Below are 23,094 nucleotides of genomic sequence, written 5' to 3' on the forward strand. Positions count from 1 at the left end.
ACCCAGCATCAAATTTCTGCTTTTAATCCATTTTGAGAGAATATATTAGAGGATTATGGCAAAAATGTCTAAGTGGTGTAACCATAAAAACTTTGTACCAAATAATTCAACTTGCTTACAAACAGTAAATTCTCAATAAAACACCATATCAACTAGTTTGGCACGATCTTACATTATAACTTTTTATATTAAATAAAGGTAATAGATACAATTGTTCTAAATATTACATTCCATCTGGGGAATCATGGAGATCAGGAACCATTTACATTATTAGTATAAGTCAACTTAAATACACTGTAGGTGGATAAAATATGTAATATTTATCATTCTTTTGTGGTTACACCATTTGACATTTTTCAGGAAAATTCAGTCTTACTTTTGGTTTTTTTTTTAAATGGTGCAAATGTCATTTCAAATGATATAAAACCAACAAAAATACTAAATGTACATTTTAACAAACCTGATGCTGCTTTTAAAACTTTTTAAAAGATATTCTTGAATTGTTTATCTTGCCAATCCTTTTTTGTCATTGACCCATATTAGTATAAGTAAGTATAAGCAGTAAGTAGTAAAAGTAATTAAAAGTAAACATACATGATTAAAGCAGAAGTAAGGCGACTTCCCACCTTTGGTTTATCAAAGACGCTAGCAAAGCAACACAGTACATAAAATAAGCAGAGAAATGTGCTGTGTTTAACTTTATATATTTTAAATGTTACATTTTAAAGCCAGAAACAACAACAGAAATAAACAAGATTTGCCAATTTCACATATCAGCTGATAAATAAATGTCTACCCGGAAGTGACTGTTATTGTTATTGTGGGACGCCACGGTGATAGCATGACGTGACACGACATGATGTGACAGGAAGTGGCGGTATATAGCGTGACCTGACATGCCGTGACAGTACATGACAGCAAGTGGCGGTATATAGCGTGACCTGACATGACGTGACAGTACATGACAGGAAGTGGCGGTATATAGTGTGACCTGACATGCCGTGACAGTACATGACAGCAAGTGGCGGTATATAGCGTGACCTGACATGACGTGACAGTACATGACAGGAAGTGGCGGTATATAGTGTGACCTGACATGACGTGACAGTACATGACAGGAAGTGGCGGTATATAGTGTGACCTGACATGACGTGACAGTACATGACAGGAAGTGGCGGTGTCTCTGCCTGCAGCCTCGGCGTCAGTTTACAGGACAAAGGCTGAAGTTAGATGAGGCACTTGTTATGATGCAGAGCTGCAGGTCGTCGGCCATGTTGGCCACAGAGTGTGTGTGTGTGTGTGTGTGTGTGTGTGTGTGTGAGTGTATGGCTCTGTTACATCATCAGGAATTCAAAACATCGGGCAATTTTCTTTTCATCTCTCTTTTTTTTTTTTTTTTTTTACAAGCAAGCAAGCAAATCAAATCATCTCTGCTTCTATTTAATGTCTAATAGTAATAATAATAATAATATTAATAACAATGACGTCATTGAGCCGTCACATGTTCAGTTTATAAAAATAAAAAATCATTCCGCTGATATTCACATGCTCAGATACACAGAAAGACTGTTTGATAAGATCACCAGCTACGAGCCACTGATGATGATCTTTGCATACGTTTATATAAAGTCAGAATAATGACGATGATGAAGATGAGCTGATGTGACGTTTTGTTTTTTTCAAGTGAAACGTCTCATCAGGACACACTGCGGGTTTATGGGGTAAAATTTAAAACATAAAAATAAACATGTTAGTTAAAGATGCGGCTCTGTGTGCAGCTGTTGTGTCATTAGCCAGTCAGAGGCCTCGAATTCCCGTCTACCAGCCAATCAGAAATGGGTCCTCAGGCTGCATGCTTCCTCATCCTCCAAACAAAACCAGAAGAGTCAACCAACACGATGCAGGAAGAGGCGGGTCTTCTCTCAAAAAGCCCTTGTAGTTGCCAAAAAAACAAACAAAACACAAAAAAACAGTCAGCGAATGAAGAAAGAGAACGTCCTCGCTGCTGGCCAATCAGAGAGAGAGCCCGCCCTCTAGTCCCCGCCCACTGAGTCGACTCCGACTCAGCTCCTGCGTCAGTCTCTGCTGGCTCGGTTTCAGCCAGGGACCTGGGGCCTCCCCTTGTTGCTGTGACAACTGGGCTCTTGTCCAACCACAATCCCCCCTCCACCTTGCGGTGGCAATGCTGGCTGCTGATTGGCTGACCTCTGAGAAGCTGGCTTCCGATTCGTTGTCAGATAGACGCTCGTCGTCGTCGTCATCCATCGGCATGAGGAAGGAGAACGCCGCTTTCTGGGCTGAACTCCCAGAATGCTTTGCGTGGGAGGTGGCGCTGTTGTATTCCTCTTCCCTCCTCTCTCTTCCCCTCTCCTCCTCTTCCTCCTCTCGCACCCTCTTGCTCTTTGCCTCGCTCTTCCTCCTCCTCTGTTTCGCTCCTCCGTACTCCTCCACCTCCCCATGCAGCGTCGGTGTGTCCAAGGATCGAGCACTGCTCCTGGGTAAGCTCCGGCTCCTCCTCCCCTGCTCCCTCTGGTGGTCTCGCGTATCCGTCTGCCTCACAGTCTGGCTCCTCTTCTTCCTCTCCACCTCCTCCTCCTTTCTTCTCCGTCTCTCCTCCTCCTCCTGTTGCCGCGTCCTCCTCCTCTCCTCCTCCTCCTCCCTCCATCTCTCTTCCTCCCTCCATCTCTCCTCCTCCCGTGCCTGGTCCTCCACCACATCCAGGTCCAGATCAGGAGGCACCAACCCTGCTCCCCCTCCTCCTCCTCCTCCGCCTCCTCCACCACCTGTTCTTCGTTTGGTTTCTCCCTCTCTCCTCCTCCTCCTCTTCTCTCCTCCTCCTCCTCCTTCTCCTCTGGTACTTCCTCCTCCCCTCTGCGAGCTGAGGGAGGCGGTCTTCATGGTTACCGAAAGCACATCCTGCTCCTCTGTGTGTGAAGAGGAGGAGGGGGAGAGGGCTCCTTCCTCAGGGCCTGAGAACAGACAGAAAATATTGAGCTGCAGTTCCTCTTGCGTCCAGCTGGTGGTGCTGTGATCAAACACACGTTCAGCTCTCAGCAGATTCAAAACTGACTCTCAACACAACTCTCAATTTATGATGGTTGAATATGATGTTTTATTTCACATCCAAGATAAATAACCTTAAAGGACGGGTTCACAATTTTTTCAAGTATGTCTCAAACCAACAATCAGGAGCCCAAATGAACAGTAAAGCAGTTTTTCTTGCTGTAATCATTCCTCCTGTTCATACTGACCATTTGAAGATTCCTTCATAATGTTTACAATGGAAGTGATGGAGGACTAAATCCACAGTCCTCCTTCTGTGCAAAAAAAATGTATTTAAAAGTTGATCTGAAGCTAATATGAAGCTTCAGTCGTCCAAATGAGTCAAATCTTCATCTTCTATGTTTCAACGTTACAGTGTTTTTAGTACCAAAGTCTTTTTGTTACTATACTTCCACCACAGCTCAACAGGGAAACACCAAGAGGGAATTTGATGCTAAAAAGACTGTAAATGTGTCAGATATCACTTGATATGACTAACTCAGACTTCTGAAGCTCAATAGAAGCTGATCATCTACTTTTAAATGACTGTGTGGACACACTGTGGATTTTGTCCTCCATCACTTTACACTGAAAGCACATTTGAACACCGGGACACAGGTATGTGGTAGAAAATGCTGATCGCAAGTCAGTTTCAGGAGTCAGAAACTACTGATGTAACTTTAATTTATATCCCAGCATCCTTTGTTCTGTAATTATTTAGTGATTACAGAGTTAAGTCAGTTTGTCTTTGTGTCTTTGTACTTTAACTGTTCTGCGAAAACCTCTGATGAAAATGTAAAGATAAAGGGATGATAGAGAAAGTTCAGGAAAAGGAATATGAAAGGAAATGAGATGAAATGGAAAAAGTGAGTCTGAGAGAAAAGAGAGAAGTTACCAACCGCGAGTTTTCAGTGCGTCCAATCACGTAGAAGCAGGGCTCCCCCTGTTTAGAGTTGGTCATACAGAGAGACAGGCTGGACAACTCCACTGAGGATGGCGAGGAGAAGGAAGAACAGAACAGGAAACAGAAGAAGGAAGAAGAAAAAGAAAGTAAAAAAGAAATAAAAAAGTCAAGACAGGAGGGAATCAGAGAGAATCCAGGCTGAATATTTTCTATATTTTTCTTATTGTCAGCAACAACAGAGCCAAACAATAAACTGATCTACTAATAAGATATATATCAGGCTTTGGATACACACATAATACTTGTTATTAGATCAGTTCATTGTTGGTTTTTGGATCCAAACATGAGATTTTTAAATCAGTGGTCTCCCACCCTGCTCCTTAGAGCTATTACCCTGCATGCATCCACACACCTGAATCTAATAATTAACTTGTTATCAAGCCCTTTGACGAGCTTCAGCTGCTTGATAACGAGTTAATTATTAGATTCAGGTGTGTGGATGCATGCAGGGTAGTAGCTCTCCAGAAGAAGGGTTGGAGACCCTTGACTGAATCGAGAGGAAAAGATTTAGTTATAGGTGAGAATTCAACAAGAATTAGTGTTAAAAAGGAAACAGAAGTCAGAGAGAAGCAGCAGCTGGAAGTCTGACAACTTTCTACAAATTCTTCTTCTCCTCCTGCTAAATGGTGTATTCAGGGGACATCATGTAAATCTCACCGTAGTCGGGCACGTATCCGTTTCCCTTCTTGAGGACGAGGTGGATTCGGTGTCCTCCTCTCCTGATCTGCTCCACGGCCTGACTGTGAGTCATCCCCGATGTGCTGTCTCCGTTGATCTCCACCAGCTGATCGGACACCTGAAGACACAACAAGTGAACCGTCGAGACCTTCAGTTACAGGCAGCGAGGAAGACGCTCAGTTAATTACAGTGAAGTCGCTCTGACTGAGTTTAGAAGGAGGCTGAATTTCTGTCAGATCGGTTGTCGTTTGACGTCTGATTATCCGATGGATCAACATTCTGTCCATTAGATGATTGGTTGGGATTCTAGCAGCTCCAGAAATAAGAGAACCTCATTAAGAGGCTTTCTCAAAGAGCATAGATTTGGTTTTGACTTTGGTAGAGTTATTAGCTTCTGTAGTATTTCTTTCAGTTTGTTGATTTATATCTTTTTAAATACCTCAAATACTTCATTTGTACTATTTTTCATTCAACTCCTGAACTCATGGCTCAATCTTTTACATTTTTATTTCCTATTGTTCACATTGCTTGTTTACTTATAATTTATTCTTTTCTGCTTTTTTTAATTGTTGCTCTTTCTATTTTCCCTATTCACGAATTTCACCATCATGGGACTACTAAAGGAATATCTTATTTATTATCTTCTACTATCTTTGTCTCCGTGCTGCTGCTGACAGGATTTTTATAATAAGAATGATGCCCGACATTCACAAACATCAGTTGGGTGAGCTGTGGCTAATTTAGCTTCTGACCCATATGCAATAATAACTCATCCACTCTTTGAACTCGGAGGGACGAGGGTTATATAAATATTTCTCCTAATAATGTCAAAGAAGATGAATCATTGATTTAAAGAACAAGTCTTTCAGCTGTTATTTACACTTCAGTTCTTCTTTAAAAAGGACCTTGAGTCTTAATTTGCTTCTGGGAGTCATTTTCGCGGACAGTAATCGTTCTTTAATTAAACAACATGTCTGAGCAAGAATTATAAATCGGGTAAGAACACTTAATGCCTTAAAAATTTAAATATGATGTTAGTTTTGTTATATTTAAAACACTTAAGCTATGAATAAACCACTTTAAATCCTCCCACTGTTCACCACAGACTGTTACCAGGACTACTGTTATCCTGCTGCCAGATAATCAAGTCAAGTGTCCCCTTTTTCATAATAACCCTTTTTTTTTTTTTTTTTTAATAAAGAAAACACACACACCTGCAACTCTACAGAGATATAACTAGTTACATTATGGGGAGTTAAAATGGTAAGATGGTTTTGTCAGTAAAGCAGTAGAGATAATCACCTTGACATTGGTTCCTAACAACTCTACCATGAAAAAGTTATGTAGTAGGGTTAGAATATAATTAATCCATATTTGTAGGTTTTTTTTCTCTTCCTCTTTTCTTTAATGAACATCATTTCCCAGAAGCCCTTGATGTTTGCGGGTTAAACGTGACGGCTCCACAAAGGAGTCAAATCCATGAGTGAGTGGAGGAGTAACAGCGAGATCAGACATGACTGCATTGGGGAGTTAAGATAAGATAAAATATTCCTTTATTAGTCCCACGATGGGGAAATTTACATTATTGCAGCAGCAAAGTGGACATTTAAAATAGAAGTGCATCAATAAAAAAAGAATAAAGAATGATAAATAATAAGTACAAAAGTAATGAAAAACAATAGGGGTAAAAAATATAATCCATCCATCCATCCATCCATCTTCTTTCCGCTTATCCGGGGTCGGGTCGCGGGGGCAGCAGCCTAAGCAGGGAAACCCAGACTTCCCTCTCCCCAGCCACTTCGTCCAGCTCTTCCCGGGGGATCCCGAGGCGTTCCCAGGCCAGCCGAGAGACATAGTCTCTCCAGCGTGTCCTGGGTCTTCCCCGGGGTCTCCTACCGGTGGGACGTGCCCTGAACACCTCACCCGGGAGGCGTCCGGGAGGCATCCTAACTAGATGCCCGAGCCACCTCATCTGGCTCTTCTCAACGCGGAGGAGCAGCGGGTCTACTCCGAGCTCCTCCCGGATGGCCGAGCTTCTCACCCTATCTCTAAGGGAGAGCCCAGCCACCCTACGGAGGAAGCTCATTTCGGCCGCTTGTACCCGCGATCTCGTTCTTTCGGTCACTACCCAAAGCTCATGACCATAGGTGAGGGTAGGAACGAAGATCGACTGGTAAATCGAGAGCTTCGCCTTTCGGCTCAGCTCTCTCTTCACCACGACGGATCTGTGCAGAGCCCGCATTACTGCAGACGCCGCACCGATCCGCCTGTCGATCTCCCGCTCCATCCTTCCCTCACTCGTGAACAAGATCCCGAGGTACTTGAACTCCTCCACTTGGGGCAGGATCTCATCCCCGACCCGAAGGGTGCACTCCACCCTTTTCCGGCTGAGGACCATGGACTCGGATTTGGAGGTGCTGATTCTCATCCCGGCCGCTTCACACTCGGCGGCGAACCGATCCAGTGAGAGTTGGAGGTCACGGTCTGATGAAGCCAACAGGACCACATCATCTGCAAAAAGCAGTGACCCAATCCTGAGGTCACCAAACCGGAACCCCTCAACGCCCTGGCTGCGCCTAGAAATCCTGTCCATAAAAATTATGAACAGGATCGGTGACAAAGGGCAGCCCTGGCGGAGTCCAACCCCCACCGGAAACGAGTCCGACTTACTACCAGCTATGCGGACCAAGCTCTGACACCGGTTGTACAGGGAACGGACGGCCTGTATCAGGGGGTCCGATACCCCGTACTCCCGGAGAACCCCCCACAGGACCCCCCGAGGGACACGGTCGAATGCCTTTTCCAAGTCCACAAAGCACATGTGGACTGGTTGGGCAAACTCCCATGCACCCTCAAGGATCCTGCAGAGGGTGTAGAGCTGGTCCACAGTTCCACGACCCGGACGAAAACCACATTGCTCCTCCTGAATCCGAGGTTCGACTATCCGACGGACCCTCCTCTCCAGTACCCCCGAATAGACCTTACCAGGGAGGCTGAGGAGTGTGATCCCCCTATAGTTGGAACACACCCTCCGGTCCCCCTTCTTAAAAAGAGGGACCACCACCCCAGTTTGCCAATCCAGAGGCACTGCCCCCGATGTCCACGCGATGTTGCAGAGTCGTGTCAACCATGACAGCCCCACAACATCCAGGGCCTTAAGGAACTCTGGGCGGATCTCATCCACCCCCGGGGCCTTGCCACCGAGGAGCTTCTTGACCACCTCGGCGACCTCAGCCCCAGAGATAGGAGAGCCCACACCCGGGTCCCCAGGCCCTGCTTCCTTACCGGAAGGCGTGTCGGTGGGATTGAGGAGGTCTTCGAAGTACTCCTTCCACCGATCCACGACGTCCCGAGTCGAGGTCAGCAGGGCACCGTCACCCCCATACACAGTATTGACGGTGCACTGCTTCCCCCTCCTGAGACGCCGGATGGTGGTCCAGAACCTCTTCGAAGCCGTCCGGAAGTCGTTCTCCATGGCCTCACCGAACTCCTCCCATGTCCGGGTTTTTGCCTCAGCGACCGCCGCAGCCGCCCCCCGCTTGGCCTGCCGGTACCTGCCTGCTGCCTCCGGAGTCCCACAGGCCAAAAAGGCCCTATAGGACTCCTTCTTCAGCATGACGGCATCCCTCACCGCCGGTGTCCACCAGCGGGTTCGGGTATTGCCGCCACGACAGGCACCGACCACCTTGCGGCCACAAGACCGGTCGGCCGCCTTGACAATGGAGGCGCGGAACATGGCCCACTCGGACTCAATGTCCCTCGCCTCCCCCGGTACATGGTCAAAGTTCTCCCGGAGGTGGGAATTGAAGCTCTCTCTGACAGGAGACTCTGCCAGACGTTCCCAGCAGACCCTCACAATGCGTTTAGGTCTGCCAGGTCTGACCGGCATCCTCCCCCACCATCGGAGCCAACTCACCACCAGGTGGTGATCAGTTGACAGCTCCGCCCCTCTCTTTGCCCGAGTGTCCAAGACATGCGGCCGCAAGTCCGACGACACGACTACAAAGTCAATCATCGAACTGCGGCCTAGGGTGTCCTGGTGCCAAGTGCACATATGGACACCCTTATGCTTGAACATGGTGTTTGTTATGGACAATCTGTGACGAGCACAGAAGTCCAATAACAAAACACCACTCGGGTTTAGATTGGGGGGGCCGTTCCTCCCAATCACACCCTTCCAGGTCTCACTGTCGCTGCCAACGTGAGCGTTGAAGTCCCCCAGCAGAATGTTGGAGTTTAAAAAATATAATAAAATATTTATAGATGTGGACAAAATCCAGTTACAATAATGTAAGTACCAGCAATGGGATTTGTAGTTTTTTCTGTGCAAATAACAAAAATGTAGTAGAAGAACAAAAGTCTCGGAGCCGAGCGGTCTGAGCATATGTAAAATAAACTCCCGGAGCATGTGAGTCTTAGCACTGTCAAAAACATGCTCCTCTTTTTATATGAAGCACAGAGACTCTGGCTGTGTTCGAAACCGCATACTTTCCTACTACTCGTACTAAATCTGACGTCATTTGAAGTATGTTGTGTGTTTCAGCTGCGTAGTATGCGATTTAGAGTATGCGAGAAGTTCCCGGATGGTTTACTAGATTCGCCAGAAATGCGGAGTATGCATCAAGAGCTGGCTACTCGTACTTAAATTACCCAAGATGCAACGTAACTTCTGAAAAAACCCCAAAATACAAACGTCGGAAGATCGTTACTCGCTACGGCTAACTCAGAATTCGCAGGAACAAAACTTTAAACAGGTTTTATTTGGACAAATTATCGTCACATTGTGGATTTAAAGGGCTACTTTACTTTCTCGCCTAAAAAGGTTAGAAATGTGGATAAAGTGGTATATTTACAGAGTTAGAGCTAAAATGAAAATCCGCTTCAGCCTGCTGATTGCAGCTCGGGTAGGGACGAAATGCATTGTGGGTTATCGTGTAGTTTACTACAGTGTAAACGGTCTGCTTACTATCTGGTCGTTTAGTGAGTAGTGTGTAGGATGGAAGTATGTAGTATAGAAGTATGTAGTATGTACTATGTAGTATAGAAGTATGTAGTATAGAAGTATGTAGTATGTAGTATGTAGTATGTAGTATGCGGTTTCGAACACAGCCTCTGTTAATATGATGTATTGTAGTACACAACATGCGCCACCAGGGGGCAGTCAGTCCAGATACAAACAGCTGTTACAGATGGAGAGGATCTTTCGGGATGCTGCGTCTTAATTCACTTTATAGGAATTGTCACTGGACAATCTGACTGTGGTTCTTATGTCTTATGTATGAGTTAACATAATGTATACAATAAATGAAAACACACAGTCTGTACAGCTCAAGATTCACCAGAAAATGTCCTGAACTCATTCCTGCTCCTCAGAGGATGATCCCCTTTAAATTTAAATGACCCCTTCTGCAGCCTCCAGGGGGCGCTAAAGGCACTTTAGATTGTCAGTCTGGACCGTTATGTGTCGCAGGAGCAGCTGTGATGTTGAATGTTTGATGCTCAGAGTCTCAGAGCTGCAGCAGACAGCAACTGAAAACCTAAAGCTCATGAAAACTTCACTTCATTTAATAACAACGTTTAATATCACGAAGGAAAAAACAGCAAACGACAGATCGACTCATTACAGAGACGCTGCGCTGCTGGAGAACTGAAGAGAGAGAGAGAGAGAGAGAGAGAGAGAAATGTTGCGGAGCAGACGGAGCGGGACTTCCTGCAGCTGCTTCACAATAAAGGACTTCAGTGAAAAGAGCTGCAGGAGGTTAGTTTGGTGTGTGTGTGTGTGTGTGTGCGCGTGTGCGTGTGTGTTTACCTGTATCTTGTTGCTGCGCTGGGCCGGCCCCCCCTCCATTAGCCCTAGCACGTACAGCCCCATGTTGTACTCACTGCCCCCCCTCAGAGAGAAACCGAAACCTGTGGGACCTCGCTCCAGATCCACGTTGTAAAACCTTGTCTCCTCCTGAGAGACACACACACACACAGACACACACACACACTGATTAGTAATGTTACTACCACTGATGCAGGAATTTTTAGGTAATTTCATTACAAAATAATCTGTTACAGTTACTGAGAGAATGGGAACACTTACACTAACAGCTGAAAACATTGGTTAGAAAATTAAAAAAGTAATCAAATGTAATAAGTTACATTACTTTGATGAAGTAATTGAAATGCTTACATTACTTATTACATTTTAAACAGAGTAACTAGTAATCTTGTAAACCATGACATTAAATGTTAACGTAAACGTCCAGAAGTCAGAATAAATGTGAGAATGACCTTTGACCTCCCTCTGGGTCCCTTCATCATCCGGGCGTCAATGTCCAGTTCGGCTCCTTCTGACATGGACGCCGAATCTGAGGAGGAGAGAAGTGTAACCATTAGCTGATTGATCTGTTTATTCTCTGATTCAAGCTTCTTGAAAAACTAAATAATTTGGTATCTACACGGTCGCCCATAAAGTTGGAATAATTTGGTTTTCAGACACATTCCTCATATTTTCTATTTATACACGTCAGTAATCACCTTTGACCAGGTATAATGAGATTGATCAATACAATTTTGAGAATATATACACTTTATCTATCAAGAATAAATCACATTTTCACAATCTTTATATTTTATTCCAACTTTATACTTCATAATAACATTAAAGTATATTTTAATACCAGTTTTTGGACTTTTTCTCTAATCATTTGAACTTTTATTGAAATGAAAGCATTTGAGAAGTTTAGAGGGAAAAATCACTATTTGGTAAAAGTACCATAAAACTGTAGTTAAGAACAGTAGCCTACTTGAGAGTAAATTTACTTAGTTACTTTTCACCACTGAAAGAAAAACTGAGCAAACAAACAAACAAACAATAGTTTCTCTGTTTTAAAGTGACAGACAACAGCAGATGTGTTCAGCTGTAGATAATAAAGGTTAATGAAATGAAAAGTGAGTGTGTTCTCCTGATAATACGTCTCTGCAGCTGCTGTCTGTATTCACACAAAGATAGTTTGTGAGTAAAGAGGCGTCACTCTGTAACTCTGCTGTCTGACTGCCAGTGGATTGTACGCGTGTACTGTGACAGAGACTCTTCTCAGTTACATTTCACCTTTGTTTCATACATGATGCTGCTCAGCTCATTTTCAGCTCGAGTTGTGTTTCAGCTTCTCAGACAACGAAAGATTATCAGACATCTTTGAGTTGGGAGTTATTTTAACTTTAGTTGCTCCAGATGTTTAAAGTTAACTGAATCTGAGTACTATTGAAACTCATCTCTGTGTGAGATAAGCCTGTAAAGTCAAACGTCGTACGGTGTCTGGGCGTGATGCTCAGTCTCAGGGTGTTCCCGGCTCTCCTCAGGATCTGGGCGAGGTCTCGGTGCTGCAGGCCTCCGACCGGTCGACCCTCCACCGCATCCAGCTGGTCTCCAGGCTGGATCTGCCCGCTGCGCGCCGCCGGGCTGCCGCGCCGCACCGTCACGAAGCGGTGCGACATCATGGAGGGGGCTGCAGAAAGGGAGAGAGAGAGAGAGAGAGAGTTGTATGTTCAGACATCATACGGTCAACCTGGATAACACCTGTAACCATGGCAATGCCGACACAGAGCACAGATGGATGCTCGTGTCTGTTGACCCGTCTGACTTGTTTTTTAAATGATGGAAACAAGTTTAAAAATAAGTTGTAATAAATGTGGAGTTGTAATAAATGTAGAGTGTCGCTCTCTCCGACTCTCTGACAGCTGTGTAATAATAAATGTGTTTCAGGTTTAATAATTGAGGTCTTTTCAGTCTGCCTGGCTGAGCGAGCAGCTGCTGCTGTAGCACAACAACCAGCTCTCACATCCGCAGACTCCTGCTAGAGAAGAACAGACAGTCATCTGTTCAAACAGCTAAAAAATATGTGTCACTGAGAAAGTGGTCACATGACTGAGTTTGTTAAATTTCCAACTCTGGATTTATATTCTGAGCCTCTACTAGAATATTTTTACGTGATTTCCAGTTAAAAACTTCTAATTGATCTTATACTAGCTCTTTATGCAGCCCCCTCAGTTCAGCCTCTGTCTGAAACAGGCTGTTTTAGCTCCTGTCTCTTTAAGGCCCCCCCCCTCCTCCTGATGAGCCCGCTCTGCTCTGATTGGTCAGCTTCAGGAAGCTCCACTACATTTCAGAGGGAACTATTGTACTTTCTACTCCACTACATTTATTTGACAGCTTAAGTTACTTTTCACATGAAGATTTGATATGTATAACACGATCAATTTCTTAAAATAAGAAATATAATATATATAATAGACTATTCAATATAGTTTAAGGCAGGTGTTAAAATGAGCTCTACCATAACATTAAAATGCTGCTTACATACACACGCATGATAAATACAACCAGTACTTTTACTCGTTGTATTTTTACTCTTGATACTTTAAGAACATTTTGCTGAAGATTAAGATTATGAATGTGCTTATAATCGAGAATTTTTGCTCATTTTCGGGAATGAAAGGAGAGAAAAGCAATGTTTGTAGGAGTTTGGTCTTGCAACAGAGACCGCCATGTACACACACACACACACACACACACACACACACCTGATCCCATGTCAGTCCAATCCGGTGTGGAAACCTCAGTGAGGGAGGAGGGATTGAAATTCTCAGAAAGATTTTCTGGCTAAGCGAGACATTAATCACCAAGAACAAAGTAAGAAATAAGACAAACTGTTTCTGTGTCTACGGACCTGAGACGTCACATGACACACACACACACGACACACTCACACACACACACAAACACAGAGAACCACCGACTGACTGAGCTGTAGTCAAACGGCAGCAGATAAAACATGAAACATCACTCCAGCCTGAACATGATGGATTACCTCTGATTAGAGGTTTTATAGAAACACAGTAAAGTGAAAGATCAGTTTAGCTGCAGGATTTCACAGTTTAAGAGTCTAAAAACCCTGAAATGGTCCTTTTAGTCCGCAGAACAACACTAAACCTTTGTAAAAAGAGCAACTTTCTGTGTGTAAGAGGCTTTACGGTTACATCACAGACCAGCAGTCAGCTGTGTGTCCAAACACTGAGAACAATCAGCTGTTCATGGGAGTTTATAAGAGTCACGCACAGATTTGGCATTTTACTGCGGGAGCTTTCCATTTGGCTAACGCGGCTCCTCGCTTCCCTTCGCTTCTGTTTTAGCTCCTCCCAGCGAGGGATAAGAGATAGCGATGCACACATTGTGGTATCCTGAGCCGATACTGATACCTATTGTTAAAATAATCATTGGCTGATAACCGATATACCGATACGTTTTTAAAATTATTTTTATTTTTATGTTTTAATGTTTTATTGTTTTTTTAAAAAAGAAATGTGAATTGTAAGTAAAATAACTGTATTGTTTTAAAGTATCTCAGCCCATCATTACTCTTCGTAATATATCATTATCTTTGAATGAGCATCAACTCATGAAACTCTTTTTTTTTTTAAACAACTGCTTTAAAATCCCTTTTGCCTTCTATACAATTACCTTTAATTGTATAGAAGACTAAATATATATAATAATATAATTACCTGTACTTCAATAGTTACTGCTACTGTCTCTATCTTATTTACTGATAGGCCAATGTTAGTCAACAAGGGGAATATCGATACTGATATTTGGCCGATATATATCGGTGCATTCCTAATAAGGGACGTCATTTTAAGTAAAGACTGTCTATTGATGACACACAGTCAAACATGAAGAAGTCAACTATCCATATGTGGATATTATTAATTAACAGATTAAAAGAAATAAACATTAAGTGTGTTTTTCTTGTTGTAATCATTCCTCCTGTTCATACTGACCATTAGAAGATCCCTTCATAATGTTTACAATGTAACCCTAATCCTCCTTCTGTGCAAAAAAAAATGTATTTAAAATTTGATCTGAAGCTAATATGAAGCATCAGCCGTCCATATGACTCAAATCTTCTCCTAACCCTATGATTCAACGTTACAGTGTTTTTAGTACCAAAGTCTTTTTGTTACTATACTTCCACCACAGCTCAACAGGGAAACACTAAGAGGGAATTTGATGCTAAAAAGACTGTAAATGTGTCAGATATCACTTGATATGACTAACTCAGACTGATGAAGCTCAATAGAAGCTGATCATCTACTTTTAAATGATTGTGTGGAAACACTGTGGATTTTGTCCTCCATCACTTTACATTGAAAGCACATTTGAAGGTTTTAACAGTCAGTATGAACAGGAGGAATGATTACAGAGAGGAAAACCTCTTTCACTGTTCATAAAGACACCTGACTGCTAGTTTAATACACACAACCCATATTTTAAGTAAGTTATATTAGTTTAAAGTATTTTTGGTGCATCTTATCTCTTCTATTAAACATCTGACAGTGAAGAGATTAAATAAAATGAGCAGTGAGATGAGAGATGATATGCAGCAAAGATCTGACCCCCGACATAAACTCTACTCTACACAGACTAGACATGAAAAACACTTTTATAGCCAGGTGCAGTTGTGCAGCTTTACTTGAACACTGCACGAGACAGTCTCTGCTTCTTCCACTCAGCTGCATCAGGAAATGATGCTATGTGACTAAATAAATATAGTGGATCAAACTGCCTGGAATTCAATGATCTAGAAAAACTGTAGTTTTTTTAACATTGTGTTGGTGGTCTCAAAGTCTCCGAGAGTTTGTGCTGTCAGGAAACCTCGTTGTTGTTGTTCTGGTGGGTGTGTAAATGTCAGAGACAGTGCGTGGCGATAAGCTGCACAAATAAACTGTAGCGAGCTCAGCGGGAGCGTACAGTCAACAGGATTTAAAGAGAAAGGACTGAGAGAGGAAAAAACAGCAGGATGGGTCCTTTAAAGTCAGTTTAAAGGACTTTAAACAAAGAGACAAAAGTCTGTGTGTTTAACGCTGAACTCACACACACACACACACACTGTGCGTTGGGTGGATGTTTGCCTGTGAGCTGATAAGTAAAGTGCTGAGTTCTGCATGTATGAAGCTGCAGTGTGATGTTATCCAGACCGACAGCTGGAGGTACAGAGCAGAAATTAAAATACTGACACAGAAAAACGTTCTGTAGCACTAAAAATAGCAAAACGTCGACATTTTAAATATTTAACCATGTGGTGTGACTGTTAGAAAGCTCCTTTATAATCCCAGTACTCTATTGCACTCGCTGTGATGTATGAAAGTATACATATCTTTATCAGTTTAGTTCCTGAACGCCTCTTTGCACTCCGTATAATTCCCAAATGCACCATGCTCATTTTAATTCCTGAATTCCCCGGCCCTCATTTTAGTTCCTGAATACCCCACGCTCAGTATACAGTGTTTCCCCTTGGCTGACTGCTTTGGGGCAGAGGCAGCAGCTGGGGGAGGAGGGAGGGGAGGAGAGGGGAGCAACTGAGATTATGAGATTGACACTAAAATGCGAATAATTGGTCCACATTAAAGGTTAGTCCCTACGTCTTGGAACAGCGCTGCATAGATGCTCCCAAATGCTATTGATTTCTGAATGGATACATATTTGTACAGTTCATAAATGTACCTCATGCACAGTATAGTTCCTGAATGCACTTGCGCTCAATTAAGCTCCCTAATGCACCGTGGTGATTTTAGTTCCCAAATGCACCATGCTCATTTTAGTTCCCAAACGCACCATGCTCATTTTGGTTCCCAAACGCACCGTGGTAATTTAAGTTAATAAAGATTCCAGGATCAGTTTAGTTCCTGGATCTCTGTTGCGCTCAATTTAGTTCCCAAACGCACCATGCTCATTTTAGTTCCAAAATATCCCGTATTCAGTTTAGTTCCCAGATCTCTGTGCTCAGTATAGTTCCTGAATGCACCATGCTTATTTTAGTTACTGAGCACTTTGCACTGAGTAGAGTTCCTGAACGCGTCATCATCATTTCAGTTCTTTAACATCCTGCGCTGAGTTTAGCTCCATACACAACACAATATGTAGGATGTCGCTCCACACACACACACACACACACACACACACACACACACACACACACACACACACACACACACACACACACACATACAGAGTGTTGGGTAGATGTTTACATGTGAGTTAATAAGCAAAGTGCTGAGCTCAGCATGTTCAGAGTCGGTGGAGGAGGAAACATGAAGCTGCAGTGTGATGTTATCCAGACCGACAGCTGAAGGTACAGAGCAGAAATTAAAACACTGACACAGATAAACGTTCTGTAGCACTAAAAATAGAAAAACGTTGACATTTTAAACATTTAATCATGTGGTGTGACTGTTAGAAAGCTCCTTTATAATCCTTTGTTACAACAGCTGTGACGTATGAAGGCATAAATATCTTTGTCTCAGTTAAGTTCCCAAAAGCACTGCACTCAGAACGCACCATGCCCATTGTAGTTCCTGAATGTCTCATGCACAGTAAGATATAGTTCCTGAACCAAGATATAGTTCCTGAATGCCTCACACTCAGTAAGCTACAGTTCCTGAACACCTTGCACTTGGAATGCTATAGTTCCTGAACGCCTCACACTCAGTAAGGTATAGCTGCTGCACGCCTCTTGCACAATAAGCTATAGTTCCTGAACGCCTCACACTCAGTAAGGTATAGCTGCTGCACGCCTCTTGCACGATAAGCTATAGTTCCTGAACGCCTTGCACTTGGAATGCTATAGTTCCTGAACGCCTCACACTCAGTAAGGTATAGTTGCTGCACGCCTCTTGCACGATAAGCTATAGTTCCTGAACGCCTCACACTTGGTAAAATATAGTTCCTGAACGCCTCACACTCAGTAAGCTACAGTTCCTGAACGCCTTGCACTTGGAATGCTGTAGTTCCTGAACGCCTCAAACTCAGTAAAGTTCCTGAATGCAACATGCTCATTTTAGTTCCTGAACGCCTCACACTGGGCACGCTGTAGTTCCTGAACACCTCATGCTCAGTAAGCTACAGCTCCTTAACGCCTCACGTTCAGTAAAGTTCCTCAATGCACTGTGCTCTCTGCGCCAATATCAGTTACCGAAAACTTGATATCCTGAACGTCCTGTGCTCAGTATAGTTCTTGAATGCCCCACAGTATGTTTCTTGTATGACAGTAAACTGACTATCTTCGTGTGTTGGACTGTTGGTTGGACAAAACGAGTCATAAATGTCGCCTTCATCTCTGACAAAACATTTAACCGATGATGAAAACCATCTTTAGTTGTAGCGTCTGTCTGAACCGTCTTAATATGGATGTGAGTGCTGCTGCTCATCCAGCTGCAGTGTGTCTCTGATGTTTAAATCTTTATGAGAAGCTCAGCAGTGAGAAGCAGCTGCTTAAAATCACATTCTGACACTTTGGATTAAATGGCAGATACATGTGAAATGAAAGTTTATCGAAAAACATCCTTGAAAGGCCAGTTTTCATTTTAAAAAGAAACTCTTTTAGCTACATTAGCTTGTAGCATGCTAACAGCAGCCCAGACATACCGCCTGTTTCAAAATGGAGACCTAAATTGTCAGTTTATCTGTAAAATATTGACATTAAGATCACACTGACCAACTTTTTAAAGATATAACTGTATCTTAGGTCAGGTTAAAATTATTAAAGTGTGTTTCTGAACATTTCCTCTCCCAGACATTATGTTTCCTCGCTGTCTGAGTTCAGTTCGCTGCAGCTGACTCGATTAAACATGCATAAGAACATTTGGTAAAACTGTTCTTTCAACCACAGGGTCTCTGACTCCAGATCTGCAGATGGAAAACCAATAAAATATTAACCTGTTGAGGTAAAAGTCAGCTCCACTTCTCCTCAAACTGCCTTTCTTCCTCCCTCCTACCATCATCATCATCACTAACCAAACTCTGGAAAGTATTAGTATTTCTATGTGATGCTACCGTCTACATTTCAGAGGGAAATGTTGTACTTTCTACTTCACTACATTTATTTGACAGCTTTAGTTTCTTTTCAGATGAAGATTTGACACAATGGATAATATAACAAGCTTTTAAAATACAACACATTGTTAAAGATGAAACCAAAAAGCAGTGTGTAGTCAGGCTCACATTTCAGATGTCTATGAGTTGTTAACAGCTCCACCAAATAGTGATTTTTCCCTCTAAACTTCTCACATGGTTTCATTTCAATAAATGTTCAAATGATCCAATATTTCAGAAAAAATCAAAGATTAGAGAAAAAGTCCAAAAACTGAAAACACATTTGTGTATCAGAACTTAGTTTTTTCTTCTTTCCTCTCCCATTAATCATCTCACCACCCCTCACATTTATCTGCTGACCCTTTGGAGGGGCCCCACCCCTAGGTTGGGAACCACTGGACTAAACTAGCTAACTGTATATAAAGTAGTGTAAACTAGCTCCACCTCCAGCAGCTCCAACAGTAACATGCTGCTCTAACACTGATGCTTCACTATTAATAATCTAATGATGTCATAATAATAATATATCAGTCAGAGGACCAAACCACTACTTTACTGTAATACTGCATACTACATCACTCATAATACTGCAGTACTTTTACTGTAATACTGCATACTACATCACTCATAATACTGCAGTACTTTTACTTTAATACTACATACTACATCACTCATAATACTGCAGTACTTTACTGTAATACTGCATACTACATCACTCATAATACTGCAGTACTTTTACTGCAATACTACATACTACATCACTCATAATACTGCAGTACTTTTACTGTAATACTGCATACTACATCACTCATAATACTGCAGTACTTTTACTGTAATACTACATACTACATCACTCATTATACTGCAGTACTTTTACTGCAATACTGCATACTACATCACTCATAATACTGGAGTACTTTTACTGTAATACTGCATACTACATCACTCATTATACTGCAGTACTTTTACCATAGTAGGATTTTTCTTGCAGGACTTTTACTTATAATGTAGTATTTGTACATTGCTGTATTAGTACTTTTAACTGAACTAAAGGATCTTAGTTTTTCTACCACCTCTGCATGTTTGTTCAAAGCATGTTTGTACAGTTTAGTCAATAGGTCAATTAAATTTAAGTTGAATTACTTTGATGTGAGCTGTAATTATGAACTGGATGATATTGTACATGTTTGAAGCAAAGGTAGTTAATTACAGGAAGTGTGATTCCACACATGTGCTGGCAGAGCCTCGTGCGTAATGTACTTATTGAACTTTCACACACGATATACCAGACCAATACAACTGCAGCAGCTCTGTTCAACCTGACTGTGTGTAATTCGTAAATAGATTTTTCTCGCTCTACATTACGTACCAACCTTCACCCATTCACACACATTCATTCATACACTGAAGGAGAGGTGCCGACCTGCTCATCAGGAGTGATAAAGCACTTCCTGTCACACAAACACACACACACACACGAGCCATTGGAAACAGTTTTGGGGTTCGCTATCTTGCCCAAGGACACTTCGGCATGCAGGATTGAACCACCGTCCTTCTGATTGGTGGACGACCCGCTCTACCTCCTGAGCCACAGCTGGCTTGTGATTTCAGTCCAATTTTACAGAACAATAAACTCACCTGCGCTCCTGTATGACACACACACACACACACACATGCACGCACACGCACACATACACACACACACACACACACAGCACCACTCAGTCTGCTGAATTATGGATTAAAGTGACTATTAATAGAAAGTTTAACATTTCCTATTCAGGGTGCTAAAACCCAACACGAACACAAGACTGACACCTGACTACTTTAAAATACAGTCTGATAAAATACTTTATTCAGTGTTTGAAGAAGTATTCAGATCCTTTCCTTTAATTAAATAAAAGTATCAGTACCACAATGTAAGAAACTCCATTACTAGTAAAGGTCCTGCATTTAAAAAAACAGCTACCAGCTAAATTTACTTACAGTATTAAAGTAAAAGTACTTGTTCTGCAGCTGCTTGATTTGGAGCCAGTTTAAACTACTTTCAGTGGATCACAAGTCTTGAGATGATTGACTGTGTAGGAAAGAAGAAAAAAGTTCTGCTACATAAATTTGAAAAATACAGTTATTTATTTAAAACCACGTGAAGGGAAATGTTTGTTTGGTGGAGCTACAGTACAAACAACTTAAAGAAATCTGAAACATGACAAAGAGACACAAACAAACACTGATGTGTTTTTTGTTATGTGCTACAAGCCACAGTTTGGGAACAATCAGGCGGGGAGTTCCGGTCCTCTGAAATGATGCGAACGCGAAGTAACTTAAAACTGCATTCTATCAAAAGGCCACCAGGGGGGCGACCGTTTTGGTGTCAAAAGGACTTCCGTCTATATACAAGTCAATGGAGAATTCACCAACTTCTCACTTGATTTATAACCTCAGTAAACGTTTTCAAAATGTGTTTATGGTCTCAATCGCTAGTTTAAATCCTTTTTCAATGCAGTATGATGTTCATTTGGGACATTTTGGCCTCCCTGATTTTATATTTGACGATAAAGCAGGGTATGCATTAGGGCGTGGCTACGTCGTGATTGACAGGTTGATTGGTTCACAGGTTCAGGAGGGCGCCTCATGCTCCTCCTGATGCCCATATAAGTAGAATCCGTGTTTTTATTTTCCCGGCATGCACCAGAAATTTTCAAGATGGCGCTGCTCAGATCTGATACTATTGGCCTCCGAGCAGCAGTCCACAAACCAATGGGTGACGTCACGGATGTTACGTCCATTTTATATACAGTCTATGGGAACAATACAGTGTCATTTATAAGCTGATCATTATGTTATATTATATAAAATCTTCATCTGAAAAGTAACTAAAGCTGTGAAATAAATGTAGTGGAGTATAAAGTACAATATTTCCCTCTGAGACCTAGTGGAGTGGAAAATAGTTAATTACTTTATTCGTTACTTTATAATGTTTTAGACGTCACTTCACTTCAAGACTAAACAGATTTTAGTATGAAAACAACTTTAAAAATTACTCAAATATTTCCTGAAGTCGCCTTGTTCTCTGTCTCTCACTTTCTTCTCTTTGTGTCCAGAGCATAGACGCGTCCCGTGTGTGTTTAGCCTATTTTAGATTAGCTTAGCACACATTGACAGAGCCAAGCTTGCAGTTTCTCCCTGCTTCCAGACTTTGTGCTATAATCTAGCTGAGACTCTTTCTGTGTGTCAAAGCGTTGACACAAACGTTGGACTGTTCCTTTAAATCGGACAGCTCCTGCAGGATTCAGGCGTGAAGATGAACGTATGAATGTGTTATTATTACGAGGTCAGACAGAGTTTGTTTTGGGGTTTGTTTTGTTTTTTTTAACGGAGAGCCACAGCTGGAAACAGACGGCACATCTGGACAGAGACAGACAGTCAACTGGGTCGAGTCACTGAGGCTTATTGTTACATAACACAAACTCTCACACACACACATATATACACACACTCACACTCACACACACACACACATACAGGCCTATTTGGGAAACGATATGTCAACACAAAAAAATAAAACCATCAGGAGAGCAAGACCCTGTAAAGCTCATCAAATGTGCCGTTATCAGCTGCGCAGGTCTGATATTCTGTTTTACACTGTGTTTACATCATATTTGTTTACATTTTGTTAATTAAACGTCTGCTGAATCAACCGTAACTCGATGTAAAGACAGTTATCACTGATTATTGTGATATTGAAGAAAATTGTGAACATGTGATTATTCTCAGGCAAATTCTGCAGCTTGTTTTTTAAGCGGATTTATGGAGGTTTATTAGCGATACACATCAGGGATAAATAAACATTAGGGAGGTGTGTATCACACTGAATGACAACAATATGAGTTTCATATCTGCATGTCTAGATTTGACTGAATTATGACTCTAAAGTGGAGGATTTCTTCCCCTCCTCCTTTTTTTCCTCCTCCTCCTTTCTCCTCCTCAACTCTCAGGAATTTCTGAAATATTTTCATCTCATCGAAACTGTGTGTATGTGTGTGTGTGTGTGTGTGTGTGTGTGTGTGTGTGTGTGTGTGTGTGTGTGTGTACGTGCGTGCGTATGGATGTGTGCACGCATGCAAGTGTGTGTAATTTACGGGTCAGTCACTTCACACAGTGTCAGTGGAATACCAGCTGGGTTTCTGGATCTACACGTATGACCTGCAGAGCTGCTCAGTGTTTAAGATTAAAGGAATATTCCACAAAAAAAAAGAAAAGAAAAAAGATCCTTCCTCTAGTCGAGTAGCGTCTGTCAGAGTCTGAAGGACAAACTGTTACTGCAGATTAAATACCAGCTGATAAAAGTAATCACAGTGTAAATATGTAGTGTGATGTTATTTATTGCTGAATGAGGTTTTTGTTAGAAATCTGTCCTTCGTTCGCCCTGTCTAGAGGGTGGAAGTTGACAAGCCTCCATTATTATAATTATTATTATTATTATTATTAC

General features: G+C 42.2%; 1 protein-coding gene across 3 annotated transcripts in view; it reads right to left on the reverse strand.

The window, feature by feature from the left end:
- Nucleotides 1–272: 272 nt before the first annotated feature.
- LOC133987126 (membrane-associated guanylate kinase, WW and PDZ domain-containing protein 3-like) overlaps nucleotides 273–23,094 on the reverse strand; it is a 48,853-nt gene continuing 26,031 nt past the window's right edge. For all 3 annotated transcript variants that reach the window (XM_062426374.1, XM_062426375.1, XM_062426373.1), the window contains exons 17-21: nucleotides 11,986–12,180; nucleotides 10,964–11,040; nucleotides 10,494–10,640; nucleotides 4,664–4,802; nucleotides 273–2,969 (exon numbers count right to left, since the gene is read on the reverse strand). In XM_062426374.1, the coding sequence (XP_062282358.1) occupies nucleotides 2,014–2,969; nucleotides 4,664–4,802; nucleotides 10,494–10,640; nucleotides 10,964–11,040; nucleotides 11,986–12,180 (1,514 nt within the window). In that variant the 3' untranslated portion in view covers nucleotides 273–2,013. The remainder of the gene's footprint in view (nucleotides 2,970–4,663; nucleotides 4,803–10,493; nucleotides 10,641–10,963; nucleotides 11,041–11,985; nucleotides 12,181–23,094) is intronic.

This window comes from Scomber scombrus, chromosome 10 (genome assembly GCF_963691925.1).
Source record: "Scomber scombrus chromosome 10, fScoSco1.1, whole genome shotgun sequence".
In the NCBI taxonomy this organism is placed as follows: Eukaryota; Metazoa; Chordata; class Actinopteri; order Scombriformes; family Scombridae; genus Scomber; species Scomber scombrus.